General features: G+C 40.3%; 1 protein-coding gene across 1 annotated transcript in view; it reads right to left on the bottom strand.

Moving 5' to 3' along the window:
* Positions 1–24,636, bottom strand: part of ARVCF (ARVCF delta catenin family member) — a 169,509-nt gene that overhangs the window by 74,140 nt on the left and 70,733 nt on the right. The window contains 3 exon segments of the mRNA XM_035895366.1: positions 2,330–2,829; positions 11,779–12,386; positions 21,801–21,959. Of these exon segments, the coding sequence (XP_035751259.1) occupies positions 2,330–2,829; positions 11,779–12,386; positions 21,801–21,959 (1,267 nt within the window).

Raw genomic sequence — 24,636 nt, 5'->3', positions numbered from 1 at the left:
TTTTTTTTTTTTTTTTTTTTTTTGCATTGCTGCAGAAGTCCCCAGAGATTTCACTCCAGACAGAATGAAAAACCTTTCATGGCAAAGGTAGACTTTGCTTTATCACTAGGGAAAAGTACCCCGATAGGAAGTCAAGATTTCTACCATGAGAACATCAGAATTGTGATCTGAATTTTTGAGGCAGCAAAACACAGCCCTTTTGTAGTAGCCCTGGCTGAATGTTCCCTTTGCACTTCAAGCTGGCTCTTGTTTCTCTCTGCTGACTTTTGGAGCTCATTTTTCGAATGGACAATTCCACATTATCAGCCGAGCCTTTGAACACTGACTGCAAGTACATCAGCATCAGTCACAGCGGCATTGCTGGAATACTCTTCTCTTCTATACTGATGCTTGAATATCTCACACCGGATCTGGTGATATCATTTTAGAAGTGGAATGAAATTATTCCTGGTTAGGTGGAGATTAAATGCACATCATCTGCTGCTGGACATCTGTTTAGGTTAATGCCCTCAGTATTCCTGGTTCCTTTCTCAGTAAGGGTAAATAAAGAGCTTTAAATAGCAAAACCCAAAGTGGAATAAAAATACTACATTTAATTAGCAGGAGCTATTGTCAAATAAAATGCATTTGGACTGTGAAACTAATTAATCAACTGGAAATCAAAGCCATCGCCACTTAGAGTAAAAAGGGAAAACATCCAGTTTGTTTTTGCCGTCTCAAAAGTGACTGATTACCACTTAGAATTATAATGATATTCCTTCAGAGTAAATTATAGACTGGCTTCTCCTTTCTTGAATCTAAAGAAATAAATTTATTCCTTCTCAGCACTCCAGAAATGAGTTTTGAGTAAACTAGAACAGTAGATAAACAGATATTCTGTATTTAAAAAAAAAAAAAAGTCAGCCATCATACTAAGTGACTGCAACAAATGGAATATAAATACTACCTACAGAGTTTCCATGTTAAGAGACAAAGCACAGATAGCGATCAAAGCACAAACACACCCTACTTAGAGGTTCTCTGACAAAACAGACAGCTCTCCTTTACCAGCTCACTGGAAAATGACTGGAAAAATATCCCTGCAAGTTTCTACATGGTATATTTAGACCTAGTTTGCTAAATATCCTATAATGGCTGGGGAAGAACAGTTGGAACTCCCAAAGCCACTGTTCATCTCAGGGAATTATGATTACCAGTAAAAACTTGGAGAGTTGCTGTAATTTTTTTGAGGCGATTATAGAATTATGGTATTTACTTCTAATAGCTTAATCCGTGTTTGCAATAGGGTCTGCCTGGAGAATCCAACACTGATATAAGGTAGCTAAACAGTTGCAGCCCTGGACCCACTTCTGCACTCACAAAACTTTCTGAAAAATTCTGTTCTGGCACTGAAATTCATTGCAACTGCCCTGATCTCCATCCAAACATCCCCTGCTGCTTCTGAGAAGAGAAAGGGAAATCCACTTCACTCCTCATGAGTTATGGGAGGCTGAAAACAATGTATTTCTCCTTCCTTTAAGAACTGACATACTTTTCCACCCTTTTCCGCTTAATGGCTGAACTTTGAAACTTGGCATATACTTTATTACTCTTTTTGGATGATGTCCAAGACTAAGTTCAAACAAAAACCAGGTTGAATAATGGAGTTACAAGTGATTGAAAACTCCCTGCAAAGTGTGCACAAACTCCGTAACTTCAAAATGTAATTCTCCCTTTTCTGATTATTACAACAAGCAAACCCCGTGTCCAAAGCATCTCAACAGCAGACTCTACGCATCTTAAATTCTGAGTTTTCCAGCCCAGAAGTGCTGCAACTTTATATACAGCCTCAGAGTCCCCAGCACCAGAGGCTGAAAGTGTTCCTGAGGAGACTGACTGTTCTATCAATATGAAGTAGTGGGGACATGGCAGCAGGATTGTTTTGTAAGAGATTAACAAGGAAAGTTTTAGATTAGCATATCTTACCTCACGATTATAACATGCTGAGGGCAAGCGCACTACAAATTACCTGTCAGTGAAGTTGCTATAACTCATTTAAGCTTCAGTAACCCAACCACATGCAGTTGCACACTATATCCAAGAAGCATCATTCATCTCTCAGCAGCCAGGGAAACCCGAGTGTGCTACATACACAGATGATCTCCATTTCCTCCTGAAGGGCACGTTTGCCTTAGGCTTACTCACACCACAAATGTGGTGCAACTAAAGAAACAGCTGCAGCCAGTGATCTAAATTCTCCTTCAATGCTCTAATCTCCAGAAATTCTTGTTCCTGAAGCTGAAAGGACTCCTCTAAAGGTTAATTCATTAAAAAAGCTACAGACACTGACCTGTAATTAGCTCTCTGACTTCCATGTCATTTGTTTTTCGCAATAGTCTGATCAATGCAGGGATCCCATCACAGTTCTTTATTGCCACCTTGTTTTCATTATCCTTCCCATAGGAGATGTTTCTGAGAGCCCCACAGGCTTTACGATGGACCTCTGGCTTTGGATGATCAAGTAGGCCCACCAAGATAGGTATCCCCTTAAGGTGCCTCACGTCCTTTTTGATTTTATCATTCTCGTAGCACAAGTGCTGCAAGTAGGCTGCGGCGTTAGACTTGACTGGATCAATAGGGTGGCTGAGCATGGCAATCACTTCAGGGAGGTCAGGGTCCCTCCATCTGGGGTCTTTACGAATGCTGTCAATAGAGGGGGAGCGCTTCCCCAAACGGTCAATACTAGCCATGCTTCCTCTCTCTGGCTGTGCCAGCGGTGCTGCGTAGCCACCATGAAGGTAAGGTATCCTCTCTTCAACCATCTCTGTCTCGATGGGGTCATCGTAGCCCCTGTAAGAAGCAACAGTCCCAAGAGAAAGAAAGAGGGGGGAAAAAAAAAGAGCACATTTAAACACTCTGTACCACTGAGTCAGTGTGGAGTTTTCAGCCATGAGCAAACCTTCTAATATCACAAACATCATTACGGGCAGCATATTTACACTTTCAAATAATTTATTTGTAGTAACTTGAAAATTAACCATAGCAGAGTATTCAGCAGTGATGGGGCTACAGTACAGTATTTGTTTGGCTAGCAATGCAATGATGACAGGAACTGCAAGTCATCAAACAGATTGCTTTCATTTTGGTCACTTAGCAAAACAATTATGATAGAGCTGGATTACATTTAGTAGGAAACACCGAGCTTCATTAATGCTGCTACTTCTGCAACAGACCAAAACTCTAATTAAAGGCATTCAAGGCCTGGGTAGAAACCACAGACACTTTTCAGCAAGTCCGAGAAGTTCCACTACATTTCCATGTTGATGCTCACACAAATATACTGAACTACACGAGTACATCAATACACATAACAACGTCAAAGATGATGGAAAACGTAAGTCCTGAATCCAAGCATGTAATAAAAGTCTATCTCGCACAGAATCATTCGGAATACAGGTAAGAGGCTGATGGTCAGACACCTGGGTCCAACTTTTAACATCAGAGTAATCTGCTGGATATCCAAAACAAGTCCTGTACTCAGAGCTTTCCACCCCAGATCAGCAGCTAACCTGGATTTTAGACACTCTTAAGATCATTTACAGCATTAGAATGAATGGCACCCATCTTGTTGTGCCATAATTCACTGTGTGTAACTCAAGTAAGGTCAGTCACAACCAGCTAACATGCCTATTTAGATATTAACGTCCTAGTTCACACAAAGGGCAAAGTTACAATCAACACAGTTGAAAATATTCTAACACAGTACATTCTCACACTACAATTGCCCATATTCTTAAAAAAAATAATTTAAAAAATCAGTATTTGACAAATACTTCTTTTTCTCTAACAGCCACCGCTGCAACTGTAACCTCTAACCTTCAGAAAAAAATCTCCCCCTGCTCCAATCGCTTCCTACAAAGAGCTGCTGAAGACAGACCATTTCTGCAAGAGATTTGTAAGAAAAGGCATTTACAACTGCAGAATTTGTTTTTGAGATTCACTGATATACTTCATCCCTTATTCAAAGTGACACCTTTCATCCTCCAGAGCATGCATAGTTCGTGCCGGGCAGCTTCAGCGCACGGGCAGTGCACCCACCTGTGAGATAAAACTTCAGCCCTTAGGAGAAGTACAAAAGGAAATCTGAAGCTTGTGCACAGTGACCCAGTAGTCACAAATTCTTCAATCTGATACGTGAATAAGCCCACGGGGCAATAAGGCGACTTGCACCTAACAGTTACGAACTCCCACCAACACTTTCAACTTTGCAATCTATGCGCTAGCCCACGGGGCAATAAGGCGACTTGCACCTAACTCTCACCAACACTTTCAACTTTGCAATCTATGCGCCCTCAGGCTTTGCCCCAAAGGCTCACCCAGCTCGCTAACCTGGCTGAGGAGGATGAAGAGCTGAGGTGACCCACTGGGGAGCTGAATCAAAATTCCCATTAATCCCATTGCTTTAAACCTCAAGTCTGGAAGATTTTTTTTTCTTCATCTTCCCTTTCCTCTAATATTACTCTTAACAGATGTTAACATAAATGACTTATGTTTTTTTTTTTTTTTTTTAAACAGCAGCAGGTTACCTTACTGCTTTTTCCTGAATAGATTAGCTGCTATCTCAGTATGCAGTTATCTCAGTCAAGCAAGTAAGTTTTAATTGCTACAAAATGATTCTTAAAAACTTTCATTTTAAGCACTGGCTGATGTTACTGAACAATTTCTGATGTCATGCTGAAGGAAGCATAGACCATTAGACCTCAGAAAGAAAATGGAGCTTGCTGGTATCCTAAAGGGACCACTAATTAAGCCAGACTCTGGGGGGAAGAGCAACCGGAGGTGGAGACTGAATTTAGTCTTGTACAATTAACGCTTTTAATGTTAAAAGCACCTCCACTGACTTTAAGTTGCTTTAATTGCTGTTCTAAATCATAAACTGAATGAAAGGATAAAAATGGGCCAGTATCCAAAACTCAGAATGAATCTGAAGAAATCCTTTTATCGATGCATTTATTTGTGCATGTATAATTCAGCACTTGCTCTACACAGTAATTTACAACGTCTGGACAGGCGTTGTATTTTCTGTTGCAGAACAAAGCTGTTTCCATCATTCCAAGAAGGAAGTCACAGCATTGAAAAGATTTACTTTTGTGCATATACACAGGGCAGAAGTAATAACAAAACCCCTTTACTACTCCTCAAAGAAAATTCTGTTTTTACATATGCAAATTTGGGACAACTAACATTAAAACTACAACAGAAACTCGTTTCTCAAACTCATCCTCATGTTCAATTCTTATTGACTGAATAAAAGAAAAGTAGCAGAAGATTAATTTTAATAATTGCCCTCTACACAGCTGTTGCTTGCTTGACTCGGTAACTCGCAGTTCAGCACGCCTCAGTCCTATGAGCTGCCCGTGAGATAACTGTACACCACCTCAATTACACCTGCACAATTAAGTTTCTCCCTCCTTCTTATCCATTCAAATACACAAAGATAATTATTGTCTTGGGCTGCAGTTTGTTTGCATTATTTCCACGAAGCCTTCCAAACAGAACCACGCAGATGGGCTCTTCTTCCTCATGCTGTAGTCTTCCCACTGTGCCACACAAAACTCCTTGGTTTCATTATATCTGCCCAAAATAAAACTTCAGATTCAGGACTTTAAATTGCAACACTGTCAGGACAAGAGAGAGCACCACTCTTGTACCAACAATTTGAACTTTTTAAAAAATTATCAATCATTAGTTATTAAATATGAATGTGAATACCTGAAGAATCAGTCATTAAAAAAAAGAAAAAAGGAAGATCACATCCCAACTTGTTACTTATTCTAACAATTTATTTTTTTTTTTTTTAAAAAAAGGGGTTTTTGTTCCATTGTTCTGATACAAAGCTACTGATACACCAAAGACAGCCAATGGGCTTTGATGATCCCGGCCTTTGATGATCCCTCTCTGATGAAATCCCCCGGACACAGAGCTGGGGTAGAACAGGATATGGGAAGATGCTGAGTGTTTCATGCTGCCGGGAAGAGGTTGCATTCCTGAGTGCCATGGGTATGGAGAGCTGCGGATGGTTTAGGATGTATCACGCAGGTGGTGGTGGGGAGGGCAGCACTGCTTAGAACCCACCAGCTCCTGCTCGGTGGCAAAGTGGTGACCACAGCACATACTGCTGGCGCCATCCCCACAGCAGAAGCAAAACATCCTCAAAGAAACAGAGCCTGAACCTTAAGTGACTTTTAACAGTGGTTGGCATTTTCATACAATCCCATTCTTACGTGAACCATCCACTTATAACTCTGTTCCTGCCAATCTGAACCTGATTCTGCTGGACTCTCTCCTCAGTGAAAAAACAGGACGGCAGGTCTAACATGACCATTTTAGTACACAAAGACAGCTACTTTGAAACAAGACAGTGTCGCTCAAGTATGTGTAGCGAAAGGATGAACACAAGAAACACTATTGCTGAAATAAGCCCACGCAGGTCAGATCCAACATACATCTATAGGATGAAAGTGTCAAGAGCCACTGGTTAATGCACCAGTAACAAAACCCAATGACTTTACCTGGCACAAAGATAACATCTGGACCCTTGACCCTTCAAGACCCCGCATAATTATCTAGAAAGTCTGAGATGCTGGTTTGAACTTGACCTGTACAAGAAAGCTCAGCGAAGGCAAGTATCACACCAATTCAGATTCACATGACTAAATACAGTGATCAAGTCTGGAGAAGGTTAAACAAAAAAAAAAAAAAAAATAAAAAAAAAAAGAGAAAAAACCCAAACCGCCTACACTGTAATTAAAGGAAAAGAATCCTGAAATATTTCACAAGGGAAGCTCTAAATATCAGCTCTGCCATTGCTTAAGAGCATTGAAGGGAAGCAGTTTACCAAAACAGATAACCTGCAAAGGAGCAAAATAACTGATCAGGCAGCACACCACCGAACTACCACAAGGCCTTTGGCTGCCTTGGCAGAGACCCCCACTCTGTGCGAGTGATGATGGTCTGGCGAGGACAGGTCCCACCTCCTCTCCTTTAACAGGGGGCTTGGGGACAGAGAAGTGCAGCCTAGGCAAGAGTGAAGAAGTCAAAAGCAAATTAAACACACACAGTTTCTGAAGACAAATGGGTAAAATCAGCAACACCTTTAGACAGAGAGAGAGTAAAGAAATCTTTTGGAGTCAGACTGGGGGGGAGGGGGGGGGCAAATGCAATTTTTCACTTTCACACTAGCAGAGCAGCTACCTTGGAAAGGCAAGCCCCTGGGCACAGAAAGAGGACTAATGAGAGCTTCAGCAGATACCGTCACCTGTGCTCAGGAGCCCAAGAGCTCTTTACTCTCAGGACTGAAGAGATCTGGTAGTATGCCGGAGTTGCTGATGACAAGCATCTTGCCTTCCATCTGTTTGTAGCAAGACAGCTGAGTTTTTAGGATGCTGTGGGTCTCACTAATCACCTGTCTCAGGGAATTCATCAAAACACATTCTAGCACAGATAAAAACTGGGAGAGAGTTTGTGGATTTATCCTCTTCCTTGTGGCTTCAACACAGGCACATTTGAGTAAACAGGTGAAGGATTTACCCATTTAATCCTCAACAATTTATACACGTGTTACGTTCATCACAGTTTGCAGCTGGTGTCCGCTTAGGATAAAAGACCAGAAAGGCTTGGGATTTCAGTAGGGAACTTTGTGCCAAACATTGAAGCGGAAATCTAAAGACTTTGCAGAATGAGGTCCTACTTTTGCCAGCCTCTGTTCTCCGATAGGAGGATGCACAAGAGGATTCAAAACTGGACTGAATCCTCTGCTGAGACAAGTCTGAGTTATGGGCCATATGGTTAAAATGAAATGTTCTTGACCAGAACCACCTAAAAGCTGCTAATGGACAAGATGACTTAGGTTGCCGCCTGCCACATAAAACTCAGCCACACGTCAGGCTTCTGCTAGCAGAAGATCAACAAACTGAGATTGAAGTCGCTCTAAGGAGGAGCCTCAGGAAAGAAAAAAAAATAAAAAAATAAATCTTTTCCAAACTGACTGCATTTTTTTTCTTCACCCTGTTCTGCCCAGGCATGTCCATAAACTCCTGCCCCAAACTAGACAATATCCCAATGGTACCTACATCCTGGGGTCACACTTACGGTTGGGCATTAATCCAAAGAGGCTGATCTGCAGCGACAGACAGCTCCCCAGCCTCAAGGATACCTGCATGGGTGCTGCTGAGACACCACACTTCAAATGGTTGAAGTTAGGCCAGAAGTACTGACTTGAAGTTTATCTACAAATACCAGCTTTTACATTCTGTAGAAAAAAGACACCAGAAGTAGAATGAGACTAACATGTATGTGATACCAATATACTTGCACTGTCTATACATAGCAGAAGGCAAGACCTAGTGTTACAGTTATTTCATCCAAAATCTGGCTCTTTTCCTGGTAATAATAATAATTTGGATCATGAAGTGACCACCAAATATAGGCTCACTTTCTTCAATCAGGGGTCTACCATAGAAAATTTAACAGTAGAAAACTGTTTTGTTGTTGATTCAGTCAACATTAAAAATTCATATCCTGTCTAATCTGGAATAGTAACGCTGGCAATAGCTGCTCCAGAGTTTTCAGGGGAAAAAGAAGTCCCATGAATGCCAGTACAAGCTCAAACTGTAGTGATCCACTCTGGAAATAAATTACCAAGACGCAAGACATTAAAAGTTGAACAGAAGATAATTTAAAAAAAATAAGATTAAGTATGACTTGCCATTTTTTCCTGCTCATTTTTGTTACCTTCAATTTAATGATTAAAAAATATTCAAATTCTAGTAGGGATTTTTTTGTGAATGAAAAATATTCAGTACTTCCTGCCTCTTTTTCAAAAAGGACTGTATATAAAACACCTAGCAACACCATAAGACTACATATTTTTAAAGACTATCATTAAAAAAAGGGCATAAAACCAATTAAAGGTGTGTAAATACCTTTGCAAGTATATTTCCGTAATATTAAATCAGTATTATATACCCCAAAAACTTATCAACCCAACTTATGCAAGCTGACTTAAACCAAACCAGAGCACATGCTGAGGAAAAGAACGTTAAGTACCAGGTATTCTTCTTGCAGAAAATATCTCTTACAGCAGAGACACAAGAAAACAAGATACAAACCCAGCCACAAGCACTGAAGAGCCAACAGAGGGAATATTTGCCTTTGTGCACTTATCTGGATTTGTAGATGTTTGTGAAGAGGCACATTTTTTCCCTGATTTAAAATGAAATATAAGTAGCTTAAAATGAGGCTGGTGATGACAGAAGGAAAGCACAACAGATATTTATCTCTGTGATCAAATGGAGCAGGCAAGGGATAGAAAGAACAATCTGTACTTGTAATCCCCTTGACTAGGATCCCCTCCAGACACAGCTGGGTTGCCTCCTCAGCACACAGGGGATGAGACTCACTACCACAGATTCAGAGGAGAAACCTCCACTCAGTCCTCTCGGGCAGAACAGCATCAAAATTAGGAACTGACGGTAAGGATCCTTATTCTGCCTTTAAACTATGAACGAACAAGGGCAGTGCTTACCGGGAAGAAAATGAGAGCATAACTTACGTTTCCCCAGCGAGTTAGCCAGCAGAAAAATTCTGTTCGTGACAGAATGAAGATGCCCAAGCTGAAAGTTGGTGTCATGCAGAAAAGCTTCTAACAGCGTGGTTGTTACACCTACTCTATACATACAAACATTTTGAAATCAAAAGTGCCATCAATTTATCACATTGATCATTTCTGCAAGGAACAACTTATTTTAAAAAACCTAGAGAGGAATAATCAAGTAGTAATTGCCCTCACCTAATACAAAGCACTATTTTAGTGCTTTGTAGTCTTTAGTTTCTTGCAGATCAGTAGCGTATCTGAAATGCAGGTTTATTGAATTGTTCAAGTATTTCTTTGAAATGTCAAAAAGTAACTACTTATGAAGAGGTCCTCATGCAATCTTCTTATGTTCTCACCAGCTAAAGTTTGCTGCCACAGTCAGGCTAATTACTTGTCAAAGCCTCTTGATCATATTGAATATGGAAAAAACCTCACAACAAAAGAAACGTAAAACAAAAATTGTGAATTGGTCCTATCCAAACTACAAGGAACAATAAATCAAAGGGATGTTTAAAAAAAAAAAACAAACCCAAACTTTAAAAATGCAAATGGGTAGGTTCTAAGAATACATTTAATTATTCATCACGCATACAGTTTGAAAAAATGGTAATAAAAATTTAAAAGCACTGCGGCCTGACCGTTTTTAATGAGAACTGTAAACTTGCTTAGATGCAGGGGAGCACCAATTAAAGTTTGATAGATTGACCAGTGTTTTGGCAGCACTGGCTGCAGGTATTCCCTTCAGCCCCACAAAACCTTGATGTGGCTGCACGGGTTGGCAAGCTTGCGAGACCAAAGATGTCACAAGGGACTTAAAGGGGGTTCTGGGAGATATGCCCTGATACCTTTTCTCTCTATTTTTTTTTTTTTTTTTTAAATATAGATGACAATTTTCAGGTGCTTGATTCCATTTAGCTTTAAAATGAACTTTCAGAAATGTGAAGGAATATAGATCTATGAAAGGATGAATGAAAGTATGAATGATGCAACATCTCCAAGCAGCAGTGCTCCAAGTCAAGAGAGCGAAAAGGCCTACCCAAATCCCACTGACAACTACTGCTGCTGAAGCGAAGCCTTCAGTCCAAAGTATTAAGTCTAAAGGCCATCTACACACACAGAGGCAGGTGGGTTCCAGAGTCTCTTTACAGCTCTGAAAACTACTCTAAATTAAAAGGAAAATAACGAGAACTAAATCCGTATCAAAACATGAATCATGACTTCGTGCAGGCACAGGCAAAAGTTTGTATGCTGCCTGGAAAACAAAGTATACAAGTTTTTCAGGTTCATACTCAGAAGATGACTTTCAGCTGAGTAATAAGACTCTTCCCAAGCTTGCTTGTTTTCTTTTGGTTTTTTTGCTTCCAAATGCAAGAGCTGATAGCTGTGAGCCCAGCATAAATGGCTAATATCAGAAAATACAGCATAAAATAGAACATTCCCTGGGAAGAGGACTGAACCAACAGTAATTTGTAACTGGTCACCTTAGTTACATTCAGTGCAAGACAGATGCTCTTATCTCCCCTTTATATAGGCACAGGACAAAATAATGATCTAGTCTTACAGAATGTTGAAGTACTTCAGCGAGGTTCAGCACAACCCAGCACAGGAGCAGGAGCTGAGGCTGTCAGACACCTCACAAGACAGTTTTTATATAACACGGCATCCCTTCACCACTGGGTATCAGCTCGTTTGCAACCCCAACCAGCTGTTCAAAATTTTTGTTTGGAAGATGTGCACATAACCAGACCTGTCAGAAGTCTCATAGATTACAAATCCATCTTTTCACCTTGCTAGCGTGAGATGGCTCTGGGATACCAATATGCAGTCACAACACTTTTTTTTTTTTTAGGAAGAGAAAAAAAAGTAACTTAGTCCTCTTCTACAAGATCATCTCTTTCTCTCCAAATTCAACCTAAACTAAGGAGCCCAGAAACACAGTGAAAGGGGTTCTTGAGCGCTACCCTCACTCCCTTCTGTACTTCTTGTGCATTTTGCAGTCATTTATGGGCTAATGAAATGATCATTCTGCCTATTTTTCTGTCAAGTAATTCCAGAACTTACCAGACCATTAGGAGTTCAAATGTACATGTTCAACTAAGGAAAACAGCTGCAGATTAGCATTGTAAAAAACAAATGGGTTTTACCTTCCTTTGTGAGGTCTTCCTCTCTCTGGCACACCTGCAGATGTCCTCCGGTTCACAGTGGAGTAATCAGGATCCAGTTCATATCCTTCATCATCTACTCCAAGACTGCGGTTATCATCTTCCAGTCCATAGGGCTCTGGCTGGAAGCGTTCTGGCTGGGAGCGGGTCAAGTCAACATTGCTACCCACTGGCACCTGAGGCTGGGCGACAGGACCGTAGTTATCCCTTCTGCTTGGCAAAGTGAAGCTACCATCATCTGGCCTGTAACTGTTTCCTGGTACGTAGGCATAGCGAGGACGGTAGTTGACACCACGAGACAAGCTGCCATAGTTATCAGATAGATCTCCATAACCATCGTGACCAATATAAGGTCGATACTGGCCTTCATGGCTCTCAGGGTAAGAATCGTTGTAGTTGTTGTAAGATCTGGTTAACGTGGAAGATGCTTGTGGTGTGATGTACCGCTCCCCATTTTTCATGTACCTTCTGTCTATTGAATCTGTGTAGCTGCCCATGGGAGACGATCCATCCATTGATGGCAGGCCATCAGGCCCAAGCGGCACCTGACGCACTGTTCTGGTGGTGACTGTTTTGACCATTTTGGTAACCTGTGAAGAAGTAGCAAATAAATATGTTAATTTTTTTCCTTGCTGCACAATGTGATGAGACATATGGGGAGCTAGAACAGTAAAAAGGGGAGAGATCATCACAAAGCGTACTACAGTGACATGCCTGTTGAATGGAAGCACTGGTGTACTCCTGAGTTCACAGAATCACAGAATCACAGAATCATAAGGGTTGGAAGGGACCTCAGGAGATCATCTAGTCCAACCCCCCTGCTAAAGCAGGCTCACCTAGAGCATGCTACACAGGACTTCATCCAGGCGGGCTTTGAATATCTCCAGAGAAGGAGACTCCACAACCTCCCTGGGCAGCCTGTTCCAGTGCTCTGCCACCCTCAGAGTGAAGAAGTTCTTCCTCATATTCAACTGAAACCTCTCGTGTTTCAGTTTGCATCCATTGCCCCTAGTCCTGTCGCTGGACACCACTGCAAACAGACTGCCTCCGTCCTCTTGACTTCCTCTTGACTCACCTATTTGGTTTAGGATTTAATAGTAGGATTGAATGGAAGCACTGGTGTACTCCTGAGTTCACCTATTTGGTTTAGGATTTAATAGTAGGGACATATTTCTATAAGAAGCTGAAAGCACAGGTCATAGAGCCAGAGTTAAGTGCACTCTGGGACTCTTACTATCAAATTAAAAACACTGCAGCCATGTGACAGTGCGTGGAAGCAGTGCAAAGTCATTACACCAGTTCAAATTTGCCCAAAAAGTTTTCAGGAGGCAGGCATCTTTCCTAGAGCAGACTTTACAACGTTGAGGAGCCACAGCCTGTCCTCCCACAAACAGTGTAAGTACCACACCACATTCTCTAGTTCGACAGAAATACAGTTATATGCTCCTGCCTGATCTGTACCACTGTGTAACCTGATGGAGCTCAAACTTGACTGTAATATTTAGGAAACTGTGACCTCAAGCAGAAAAGTTTTGGGCTTCTAGCTTTTAGACAGCACAACTGCTCTCTCTTTTAAGACATGCTTACATCCAACCATCACCATAGAAGCCCAACAGGTAGTTGGTACCATTCCATTATTTTGGTGACATTATTTGGCAATAACAAACACGAATGCTACACAGCTTTTACAACTGCAACTACCCTAAACATACCGGGCTAGACGAGTTTAAAACATTAAAGAAAAATCTGTACACAAATATGTCTTTATCTTTTCTTCCTGTAAATCACATTTCATTTCATCACAGATATCTCACACAACTGACAAACTGACAAAAACTGGAAATGGTAAGTGCCCAGAGGGCACTTGTGTACAGGGCTTCTTGCTAAAGGGTAAGAACAAAGACTCCTCAAGAGTTTCCAAGAACGTTCTGCCTTTGTGGGAAAGGTCTGGTAATCTACGTAAGACAGTGCCAGACAAAAGCCACTACTATTGACACACTAGCAAAGGATCTTCTGTTTTGGTTGGTATCTGGGGCCCATCAACTTCTGTACTGTCTTCCAGAATGACCAGCAAAAGCTATTTTGGGGAGAATACAAAGTCCAGCAGAAGCCAATCTATCCTTACCCTAACCCTAAGAAAGTTCCTTTAACCTATAAAAAGTTACCCTAACCCCAGCAGATGCCGACTTTCATCCCTTTGTACAAAAAAGCCCAACCAAACAACAAAACAACACACACGGGGATGGTGGAAACACAAAACAAAATTGTTAACAGATATTTTGGGTTTCTAAAGTATTACGGAGGTAAATAAGCATCAGTAAATAACACTTTTCTTCACATAAGCTGCAGAATGAAATGCGTACATCAAGAGAAACAGTACCTATAACATGTTTCCCTGGCCTGCACAGTGACTCTGAAGTCCAAATATATATTTTGACCTATAGCCTCTGATTTAAACATTTAGATTGGCACCAGATTAGCCAAGCTGCTGCTAAAACAAAATAATTAAGAGTACATCTCTTGAAGCGGCTCCAGACATGTCCTCTAACCAGATGTTTTCACACAGAAAGCCCAAATAGAAAAAAAAAATCACCCAAACAGCATTTCTTTTCCTAGAGACATCTGTGAGCAAATGATACTTCAGCCTAATGAAGTAATGAAATCCTGCAAGACTGAAAGCAGCACAACTGGCTCTCCACCAACAGCGTAATTAAACAGCATCACGATGCTGAATAAAGCATAGCCAGGTACCAACATGACCTTAGTATCTAATTTGGGCCAGAGCTGAAAGAAATTTCCTCTTCCATCCAAAGGGAATTCCTTAGTAAGTAAACATCAGGAAAGATGCTGGCTTCCATGCCTCCAAGTCTTCTTTTTTCCCTTTTTTTAAAAGCGCACATTTTAATAACTAAAAGAAAGGAAATTAGAAACAAAACATTTATTGCGTGACACAGAATCCAACAGCGGTTTTTGCTTATTACCTGCTCACAATACTTCCACTCTCCACTCGGTTATAAGCATGACTACTGTCACGGCATTTACAAAACTAGACAGCGTTTAGAGAAGAAAAAGCTGGCATAGCTTACAGTAGCTCTTTGTAAAGTGGATATACACAAGGCAACACAGCTCCTTGTTCTCCTACCGAAGTCTGAAACAAAAGTTTTATTCAAACTAATATGTTCCTAAGTGATCTCTTAAGACCAGAAAAAGCAACATTTCTCAGGCCTGAAATATGTGAGTTTTGCAAAGCAATGACAAAACTGGATGCATGGGGCTGGGCCTTTGCATTCTTGAATTTGGGAACCGGTAACAGGGATAACAAGAAGGAAGGTAGCGTTTCAATGGTCTGATGAATCAGAAATTGATCCTTTTGCCCACGAAGGAACAAAGAGGGAGCTTTCTAGATGCCAGGAAGAACACTTGCATAACCTCACAACGCCCCTTCTTTCAGCACTGTTCAACAGGAGCCAGGTATTTTAAATCTAATTCCGAGTTTCTCATTTCAAGGCTTATGTTGCCATGCTTGCGTAGTTTGTCATGTGTAATTTTTCGTAAAGTTGTCAAGATCAGACAATGCAAGATACCAAATAAACCACACCTGGCTGCAGCAATAGCACGAAAGAAGGAACAAGCTTTAACCTGCAGGATCCGCGGACAAAAGCTTTGCAGCGGCGGCATCGCTGCTGTCTTATCTTCACCCAGCATTCCTACCGCCAATTCTGGACTCTTGCTCATTTTTGACTGCTTAATTTTTTTTTTTTTTTTGAGAATCACTGTTATTGTCAAACAGGATGAGGTAACATTTCTGCGGTGTTACGGCAAGGAAAATTGTCTAAAAATGATCAGTACATGTATACAAAAAAGACAAGGCAGAATTTCAGAACACTTTGAAAATCAATTCCTAGGCAATTTGTGACTTACCAGTTACGCTCAATGAGTTTTTCCACCATGCTCTGCTACTCTACAGAGTATTTACAGAGATTTTGTCTTTTATAAGACCAACACAGAATGCAGGAGATTCAAATGCAATTTTTTTCCCAATTTACTTTATTTCCTGCCTTTGAGACTAGCATTGACAAGTTTTCAATGGCTGTGGCTAGTCAAAAAAGACATACTTAGCGTGAGCCAGCCCATGTAAGAACAAGTTTACAATGTTAGCACAGCTTCACCTCTTATTTTTTGAGTGCTGCCCCTATTAATGAGTGGAAAGAATCAGGACAATCAAAATCCCCTTGTCAGACACATAAAAAGGACCATTTCACTCAAGCATTAAAGTACACATTTCTCATAGCATAAAAGCATTCAATAATGCTAAAGGTGTTATGGTGGGGCAATCAAACTCAGTCTTTTTATATTTTGAAAGAGAGGGAGTATTTGCACTCATGGCTCATTTGTCAGGGGCAGGCACTGAGATAGAAGATTTATCTGGTGATAAACAGACTTTGGTGCCTACAGGACAATAAAGGGAAGCTTTTTGGAAGCAATTAGCCAGCACACAGAGCAAGGTCCATTTATTAGGTTTCCAAGCAAAACAAAAACAAAACTCAACAAACGAAACATCTTTATTTCAGGAAATCCAGCTCAAGGGAACGTTTCATTTATATTTCTTAAAAGAACACTGGCAGTCTTGAGCAGCTAACAGCACAGTAATCTTCTCTCCCAACGTTTTTGTGGTTTCCTTAATACTGATGCATTAGGCAGAGAGAACAAAGCTATCCCAAATGGGAGACAGCAGGCTGTCTTATCTGAGAGACACCTGATTCCTCAGATGCACCCAATCTTGAGAAAGATTTATTAGCATGAGCTCCTCACTACAGATATACTCTAATGAAAAATTTAGAGATACAAGTTACTTTGAGAAAGTGTAATTTAACTTCCTCTGTTTATTTTTCCATCTCTAAAGAAAACCCTTTTAAAGAGGGTTTTTTAGCCCGATTACAAATCAAAGGTGCTCAATCATTTCAGTGCTACAATCTCATAGAGTACCAGATGAAAGCTTCAGATTATTTCCCTGTGAAGAGGTTGTCTGAGTATGCTTAAAGTATAATTGCAATTCTTTATTTCCTGTAAACTATATTAAGGTTTCAACCACAGTAAAAAAAGAAAAAGTTCTAATATACCAACTTATTCAAACCCTCTGGAACCAAAATGTTACTAAGACTACAAATGGGTGCTTTCATTGCTGCTCCCCCTGCCCCAGAATATAACTACATGTCAGGTTTCCTAACCTTACCGTTCTCCCTCCCAGAAAACAATTATTTTGCTAAATAATTCCCCTACAGGCTCCATTGTGATGTTTTCACTAATTTTGTTTCTAGAAATAAATTTGCCAACAGAACACAAAAGAAATATTTACACATTTGAAGCAGCTTCTGTATTTTTCTGTCCCTCATCCTTCTAGTTGCCTTGAGGGATGGAGAACAAACATGAAAATATCCAATGATTGGACTTACTGGATCCACGTGCAGATGGTACAAGTGGATCCCTCAAAGTGCGCAGTGCTCAGACACAAGAGGAGGAAAGACTGCACTGAGATTTCAGTTGAAGTGGGCTATCACGGTCAAATGCAGTCACCTTAGCAAGTACCTATAATTTTGTCTTCCCTTTTGTTATTGATGTTGGTTTTGTTTTGCCTTTTTTTTTTTTTTGATAAATTTAGTACATTATAAAAGCTGACAGCACTAAAAATTTTGTTGAAACTATGTCATAAACCAAAAAACAGATGAGAAGGAAAGCGCGAGGATAAAAGCATTCTGACATTTCTGAGAGCTCATTTTTGAACTACAGACTATAAAAATTAATCAGCCCAAGCAGGTTGAAGCTATTACCTTTCTATTAAATGCTGTGTAAGAACTCGCCCCGTGGGTTTTCAAAACAACAGCTCAAATTTCTCCCCTTCAATTTTAAGCTTAACATTTCACATCTTCAAAGGGCCCTCAACTTCAGCTGAAATCCATTCCTATTCTATTACCTAATTCCCTTGAATTTTCTGCAAAGTTTCGAAGAACTGCATCTCGGGGTACCTGGCACCACCACAACCAAAGAGTTTCAGTCAGAAGCACTTTCCCATCGCTGGCGCTAGGAAGCCTGAGCAGCAGTTAATCCCTGTTGGGAAAGATCTGGCCTTGCTGACTATCAGAAAGCACAAGGCAAATAGATGGTCTGGAAATGAAACAACTTTGTATACAGATTGATTTCACAGTTTGTTATTATAAACCATCATTTTCAATGAATAAAAGTGACCTAAATCTCTCCAATCTTTTAGCATTTCAAAGGTAAAAATAAAAGGTGCCTGAAGAAAGATAAAAAGCAAACATTAACACAAGCACACACACACATCTAATTTGCTCTACTGGGTTCTCCTGAGCCACTTACAGATAGGCTCCCTTTAACACATGGCAGTGTTCCAGCCGACAGGCAAGAAGTGGTAGTCTTCTCCCCAAGGTGACTTTCACTGTTTTAGCATGATAGGTATTGATTATAAAGTTGAAATGCAGTATTATCTACTACATCTTTTGTGCAGTGAATGTTATGTAGGGACTTAGTCAGTATAGTACCAAGAGAATAACAGTGGGGAAAATCACTCGGAGATATCTCATTTTGAAAAGGCAGATGGTCTCTACTTAAAATGTGTCAAATATTAAATTCTATTACGCCTTCTTCCTTCTTCACTGCTACAGGCATCTTCAAAGATGTGGGGAAAACCAGAGCAAAACTGTCAATGCTTCTGGATTAACGTTGTTTAACTTAATACACTACTGAAGAGAATAACCTCTATAAATTATGGTTTTGAAACAACGGGGGGGATACAGGAACAGCAGCATATAGGAGCATTCTCATTTACAGCTTTTGCTATGCTTCTCTCTATTCTTTAAGAGGAGGAATTTCAGAGCATCACTCTCCAGCAAGCTAAAGATTATACAATTTAGCAAAAATAAATGACAATTATATTTTAAAGATCCAAATACACATACTAAAAGGCATTAAGTTGACTAATCCTTACACAAGCTAACCAGCAAAAACAGCATACATCTGGAAAACCTCTCTGGTCTCTTTGGCTCTTAAAAAACTACGACCAGTGTTATTTACTCTGTCAGAGGAAGCATCTTGTGCTGCCCCTTCCTTTCCAAGATAAATACGCTGGAGATTGAGACTGGCACTGTCCAGAAGAACCTTCCAGTTACAGAGGTAATAAAAACAGGTTCTAAACCCTTCCTCAAAGAAGCCTAGAGCAAGCACAGCAATGTAGAACGTAAAAATCTGTATTTGTACGTTGTGTTAACCACCTTGACGTAACAGATGACTCAAAAATAAAAAAGCTAAGCATAAACCTAAGCCCCCAAACATTTAATCAACACACTGTGACTATCTCAACTTTAAACATTACCCTTATTAAGCAAAAGATTAAATATTACTGAAAATAGATGCGAGAATTCGCACCACCATAGGAAATGCTACTCCTTTACAAGGGTAAGAAGCACCCGCACACTAAAAGCAGGGGCAGATTCATGGGGTTTTTTTGTCAGGTTTTTTTAAAGCATTATTTCTTTTCCTTCCTCCCCCTCTCCCCCCCTTTTTTTTTTTAAAGTCTGGGAGGGAACAGGCAGACACACAGAACAGCTCTGGGCTCAGCAAAGCTCCTACTGCTGCACGCTGCATGCCAAGCAGACACGCATTCACATCTCTCATCCCAGAGAAATGCTTTCTTTCCCTGTCCTCATCTGAGCAGCAAGGTCAGAATTTTGCCACTGCACAGAGGTACCAGGAAACTTAATTTTCTCTGTAAGGCTCTCACATACAATAATATGACCTATAAAAGCACTATGATGATACCTATGAGGAGTGATAGTAAGTCAATGCCAATTAACTCCAGGACACTTAACTGATGCTACAAAACCCCAGTGACAACAGTTTCCATTTTCACATTCCCTATCAAAGCAAAAAGCAAGTTGAAGACCAATATGATTAAAAAAAAATTTTAAAAATCTGACCTCAGATTCGTATCTAAGAGCTGTTAAATTTATGCCATATTAACACAGCAAGGAAAAGTCAAACCAAAACCATTTCAGAGACAACAACCACCTCAGCAAAGTCACAGCACCTCTTCTGACAGAGTTAGGGCTAAGCCAACCCCATCTTTGTTTTGACATTTCAGAATCACTTTTCTCAGCAACGGTATTTTTTTAAATTTTCCCTCCAGACAGTATGTAAGTTGAGTCAGTGAAATTATTTGAAATGACATAAACGCAGAGCAAGAGAGCCATGCACCCTCCCCCCATCCTGAACACACTTCAGTGCCTGGAATGAACTACAGCAACAGAAGACAGCCTTGCTCTTTGAAATGGAACAGGAGCTCTAGGCTTGCTGTTCTTCCAATTGGCTTTTCCCATATGCAGATACAATGCCCGTTTTGGAGCTGCCACTGTCCTTTTCTGGGGCAAGATGGAAAAATAGCAGGTATACCACACACAGGAGAAAATCGCACCCTTTCGCGCTATGACAAACATGCGCTTTTATCAGCGGCACGACTATTTCAGACAAACTATTTCATTCCCTGTGGTTTGTTATCTAGGGACCACCGCATGGCTTCTCCTCTATTTTTACAGCCGTAGCTATCGTTTTATTCCCTTGCATAGCTCCACTTAGTCTCCTAAAACTATGCACTACTATTAGTGCATACAAAAAGGTGCCCATCACCACTGTAATTTTATCACTTCCTTCCTGAAAATAACAGTTGTTGTTACTGCTACTGGAAAGAAAACACCGTTTCTTTCAAATAAGTCACAGATTAAATACATTAGATTATTTGAAGAGCTAAAAAAATTTGGGGTTTTTTGTTTGTTTTGTTTTTATTTTAAGACCTTCATCTCCTTCCAACGACAAGAAAATAGGCCAGTTATATTTATCTTCGAACATTAAACCAGATACTCAGTTTAGAGCAATGTGTACAGGCCCACTGACCTCAGGAAATCAACGTTCATTTACTCCAACCTGAGGATCCGATGTCCTGAACAGATATCTTAGAGGATTGCAATTCTGGAACACCAGTAAAAATAAACACCGATTTATGCAGTGACCTCTGTTCAACTCCTTTTGACACAGAAAGCAGTTGGACAGTTTTGGTTTTTTTTTTAATCAGTACTGTTTAGATATTTTTAAAAAGGGAATCACCCTTAATCTTCCACAAGACCAAAACCTAACAAAGATGTCATCTCGACTTCCAAGACCCAAATGTCAAGGTATATTAGTGTTCCAGTGCTAGCCGAAAGCATGTAAGGCAGCCATGAATATACAGCACCTTCTCAGCAGAGACTGCAAAATTACCTCACACAAGGGAACAAAAAGACATCAGGAAAATTACAACATATGCAACACCCGTAATCCAGCGGAACCTGAGGTACCGGTCGCTTGAGAACACACCCAGCTTTCCCCATGTATCAGGAGTAAAATTCCATTCACAAGACTGTTGCAGAATTTAAATGCTGTGGTGTTATTTAAATAGGATGTTTCTTGTTCTAAAGGACAAACGCATAATTGCATGTTGTTATTACAGATCATAACTAATTTGAAGATGTACTTCCAAGCACATTTTCCTCAGCTGCAAAAGTAATTCACTCCGAGCCCTACAAACTCATCTCATTCTCGTATCATCGTATGTGTTTGCAGGGCAATGCTGTGAACTGTTTCAGTAAAATAAAGTGAATCTTAAAAGAATAAACAGCCTGGGAAGGGGTTCTAGTGTTTTTGTTTGGTTAACCTGGATAATTTCTACTGTTCAGTTCACAGCTCCATGAACAGCAGCTGTATCAGCACAGCTGATAGGGAGCAAACTAGACATAGAGGTGAAACTGAAAAAGCCCTGAACTCAGCTTTGCTGGCAAACAACACTCAATCACTGCGGCTCACAATAGCACGATTGCCATCACTCATGCTACTCCTTGCTATTTTTATTTTGCGATTAGGTGGTATTTTGCCGTTTTCCTCATTGGTTATTAGCCTCTCACCTTGGTTTCAGTTCTCCTTGTGGTTCCATCTTCAGAAGTGACAATAGACACATGGGAAGTGGGAGTGCCTGGGTCTTCCTCCACAGTAACTGTCTCTTCCACCATTTCTTGAGGCTCTTGCATCATTGCTATTGATGTCTGATTACTGGGGCTTTGTTCCTAAAGAAGCAGATAAAAAAAATTAACTTTTCACTTCTACCATCATGGTATAACTATTCTATTGATTTCAGCTTTCTCAATTGAAAAAACACATTTTACCCAATACTTGCAAGTAGAGATTCAGAGAAAGAAGTATTTACTGTCTCAAAAAAGCATGCTGCAACTCTGCTGGTATGACTGGGCTCAGCTCAGTAAATGGAAATCATGTGAAGCATCTATCAAGGACTTCGTATTTATAGGCAACATACTACAGACTAACAGATTACTACTTTATATCTAAACCTGCTTAAGATTTCTCTTCAATGTCCAGTGTAGGAGGAGTGGAATTTTTGTCTGTAAAAACGTTCATCCAGTTCCACAGTGAACAGGACCATTGGCTTTCAGAGCACTTAATCTTACACACCATTAAAAGTTTATTTCCATTTGATAAAATACACTCACAGTTGCAGACTACAGAAGGCTATAAAACATCAAGACCTACTATTAAACTGACACCTTTCTCAAACTGTCCAAAGCAATGATAATTTAAAAAAATGGATCGCTAGTGATTAATAGCTGAATGATATGAAATGCTACCCTCCTGACATCTTCCCTTCACTTAAGTCCCTAAGATCTAACTGGCTATAAGCTTATTTAATATTTATAACAGATAGACAACATAAAGAAACACTAAACAGAAAGAAAGCAGATCAAAAGCTGGTTCTTGCAGGGATACTGCCCAAAGAGAACGCTCTGCTCCTTGCCTACACTAATGTCTGAACTTTCCTTTTTCTTACGCAATTGGGTGTCTCAGCACAGAAATCAGAGAAGCTCCCCTTCGGTAGATGAATGCATTTCAGAAGTTTCACAGCAAGTGGCCAATAAAGAACCGGCTTACATACTGAGAAATAAGCCTTTTCCCCAGCATTGCGACTCCTCAACTGCGTAAAACGAAATGACAGACTGTTCATTTCATTATAGGCCCTGAAGGTATCGGGCTACACAGGCCTCAAAGCCAAAGCAGGGCTTCTATTTGCACATCTTGTCAAACAGGCACACAAAGAACATCCCTTATTAAGGAATACACACACACACAAATATACATATAGAGACACGCTTTTTTTTTTTTTCATAATAAGAAAAAAAAAAAGGAATGAGACAGAGCCCTAAATTGCAAAGTGAGCCCTAAATTGCGAAGCGTTTTCCCTAAAGAAAACACCATGGCAAATTCAGAATACCTTTTCACATCACAGGATAACAAAATGGTTGGGATGAAACTGTTGCCATGCAGGTGCTGAGTTAATTACATAGAAGTTTAAATATTCTTTACCTGTGAGCAGCTCCATCACCAAGGAACTACAATGTTTTATTTTGTAACATTTTATTTAGAAAAATTGTGTTTCATCCCAACAATGAGCTTTGGATCGCCCCTTTTGCTGTGCATGTTTTGTGCAAGCCCTGAAGAAGGACAATATCCTTCCGAGTGACCTTACGCTGCTAAGCAGGAGCAGGGTGCTGAGGTCTCATTAAGCTCCACAGTGAAAAGTGTCATTTAATCCTTGCGTGATCTGTAATTTCCTTTGAAACAAGTGGACATGTCCCTGTTCATTTTCCTTTATTTACAGCTATATTTGGACATTCTGGAACTTGGGAGTTCAGTAAGGAAGCCACTTTCATTTTCAGGTAAGTGCTAATATTAACCAAGACCATGACAATAAGCCTCAGGCAATCATCTCAGTCAAAACGCAACACGGACAACCTTCAAAGATGGACCCCCAGAGGTGATATAAGGAGGCACTACTTCCATTTCTATTGAAACCACAGAATAATTGAAGCTACAGAATCAATCAACAAGAATAAGGCTTCTGAAATCCTAAAGAAAATCACTCCCTCCAGTCTGCAGTACTTAATCATTATGGCAAATAACTTACGATACACACTGAATCCTTTATGGTAGGGTTCAGATGTCAGATTGAGTCTTCTGCCCACAACTTCAGAAGGGAAACTAGTTCCCTATATTAATACCTTCACATTTTTCTTGAAGATACTACATTCTAACTGCAACTCCCTTTTCCCCATCCCACAGTAAAGCTTCCCTCTAAACAGAAGAATTTACACAATACTGCAATACAGTAAAGACTCAGAACTTCTATTCATCTTTATGCAACCCCAGCCTTGCCAACAACAAAGAAACCAGTTATGTGCAGAGATTTTTGCCATTACACCTTGTCCCTGTAAACCTCCTCGTCATCTCCAAGGCATCGAATACCAAAACTGCTTCAAGGTGGGACCCTCTCACTCCTCTCAGACACATATGTACATACACATATCTCATCTGTCATCCTCATTTCCAGCTGTATCTCTGAGGTGACTGCATGAATTTACATCTCTTCATTTCCCTCTAGATTCTTCAGAAGCAAACTCTGCTTTGTGATAATAAACCTGAGGAGATGGAAGGTGGAAAGAAATGTTTTGCTCTTTGAGCTTTTGCAAAACTTTTTCTGTACGAAAAGAATAAAGTCTCCTTTTGTATTCAGACTGCCTGTGGGCAAAGGAAACCTTTAAAGCTGGGCACTTAAACATGAGCAAATTGCAAACTAGAGCATATTGACTTTAAATGAGCACTGTGCTAGTTTTTATCCTCTGGCTGCTTCTAAAATGAAGATTCAGGGAGATATGGTACAGATCTGCATTCCTG

The sequence above is a fragment of the Egretta garzetta genome, unplaced genomic scaffold (assembly GCF_000687185.1).
Source record: "Egretta garzetta isolate BGI_Z169 unplaced genomic scaffold, ASM68718v1 scaffold25, whole genome shotgun sequence".
Lineage (NCBI taxonomy): Eukaryota > Metazoa > Chordata > Aves > Pelecaniformes > Ardeidae > Egretta > Egretta garzetta.
Note: the sequence above shows the minus strand (reverse complement) of the source record. Positions and strands in the feature narration are given on the sequence as shown.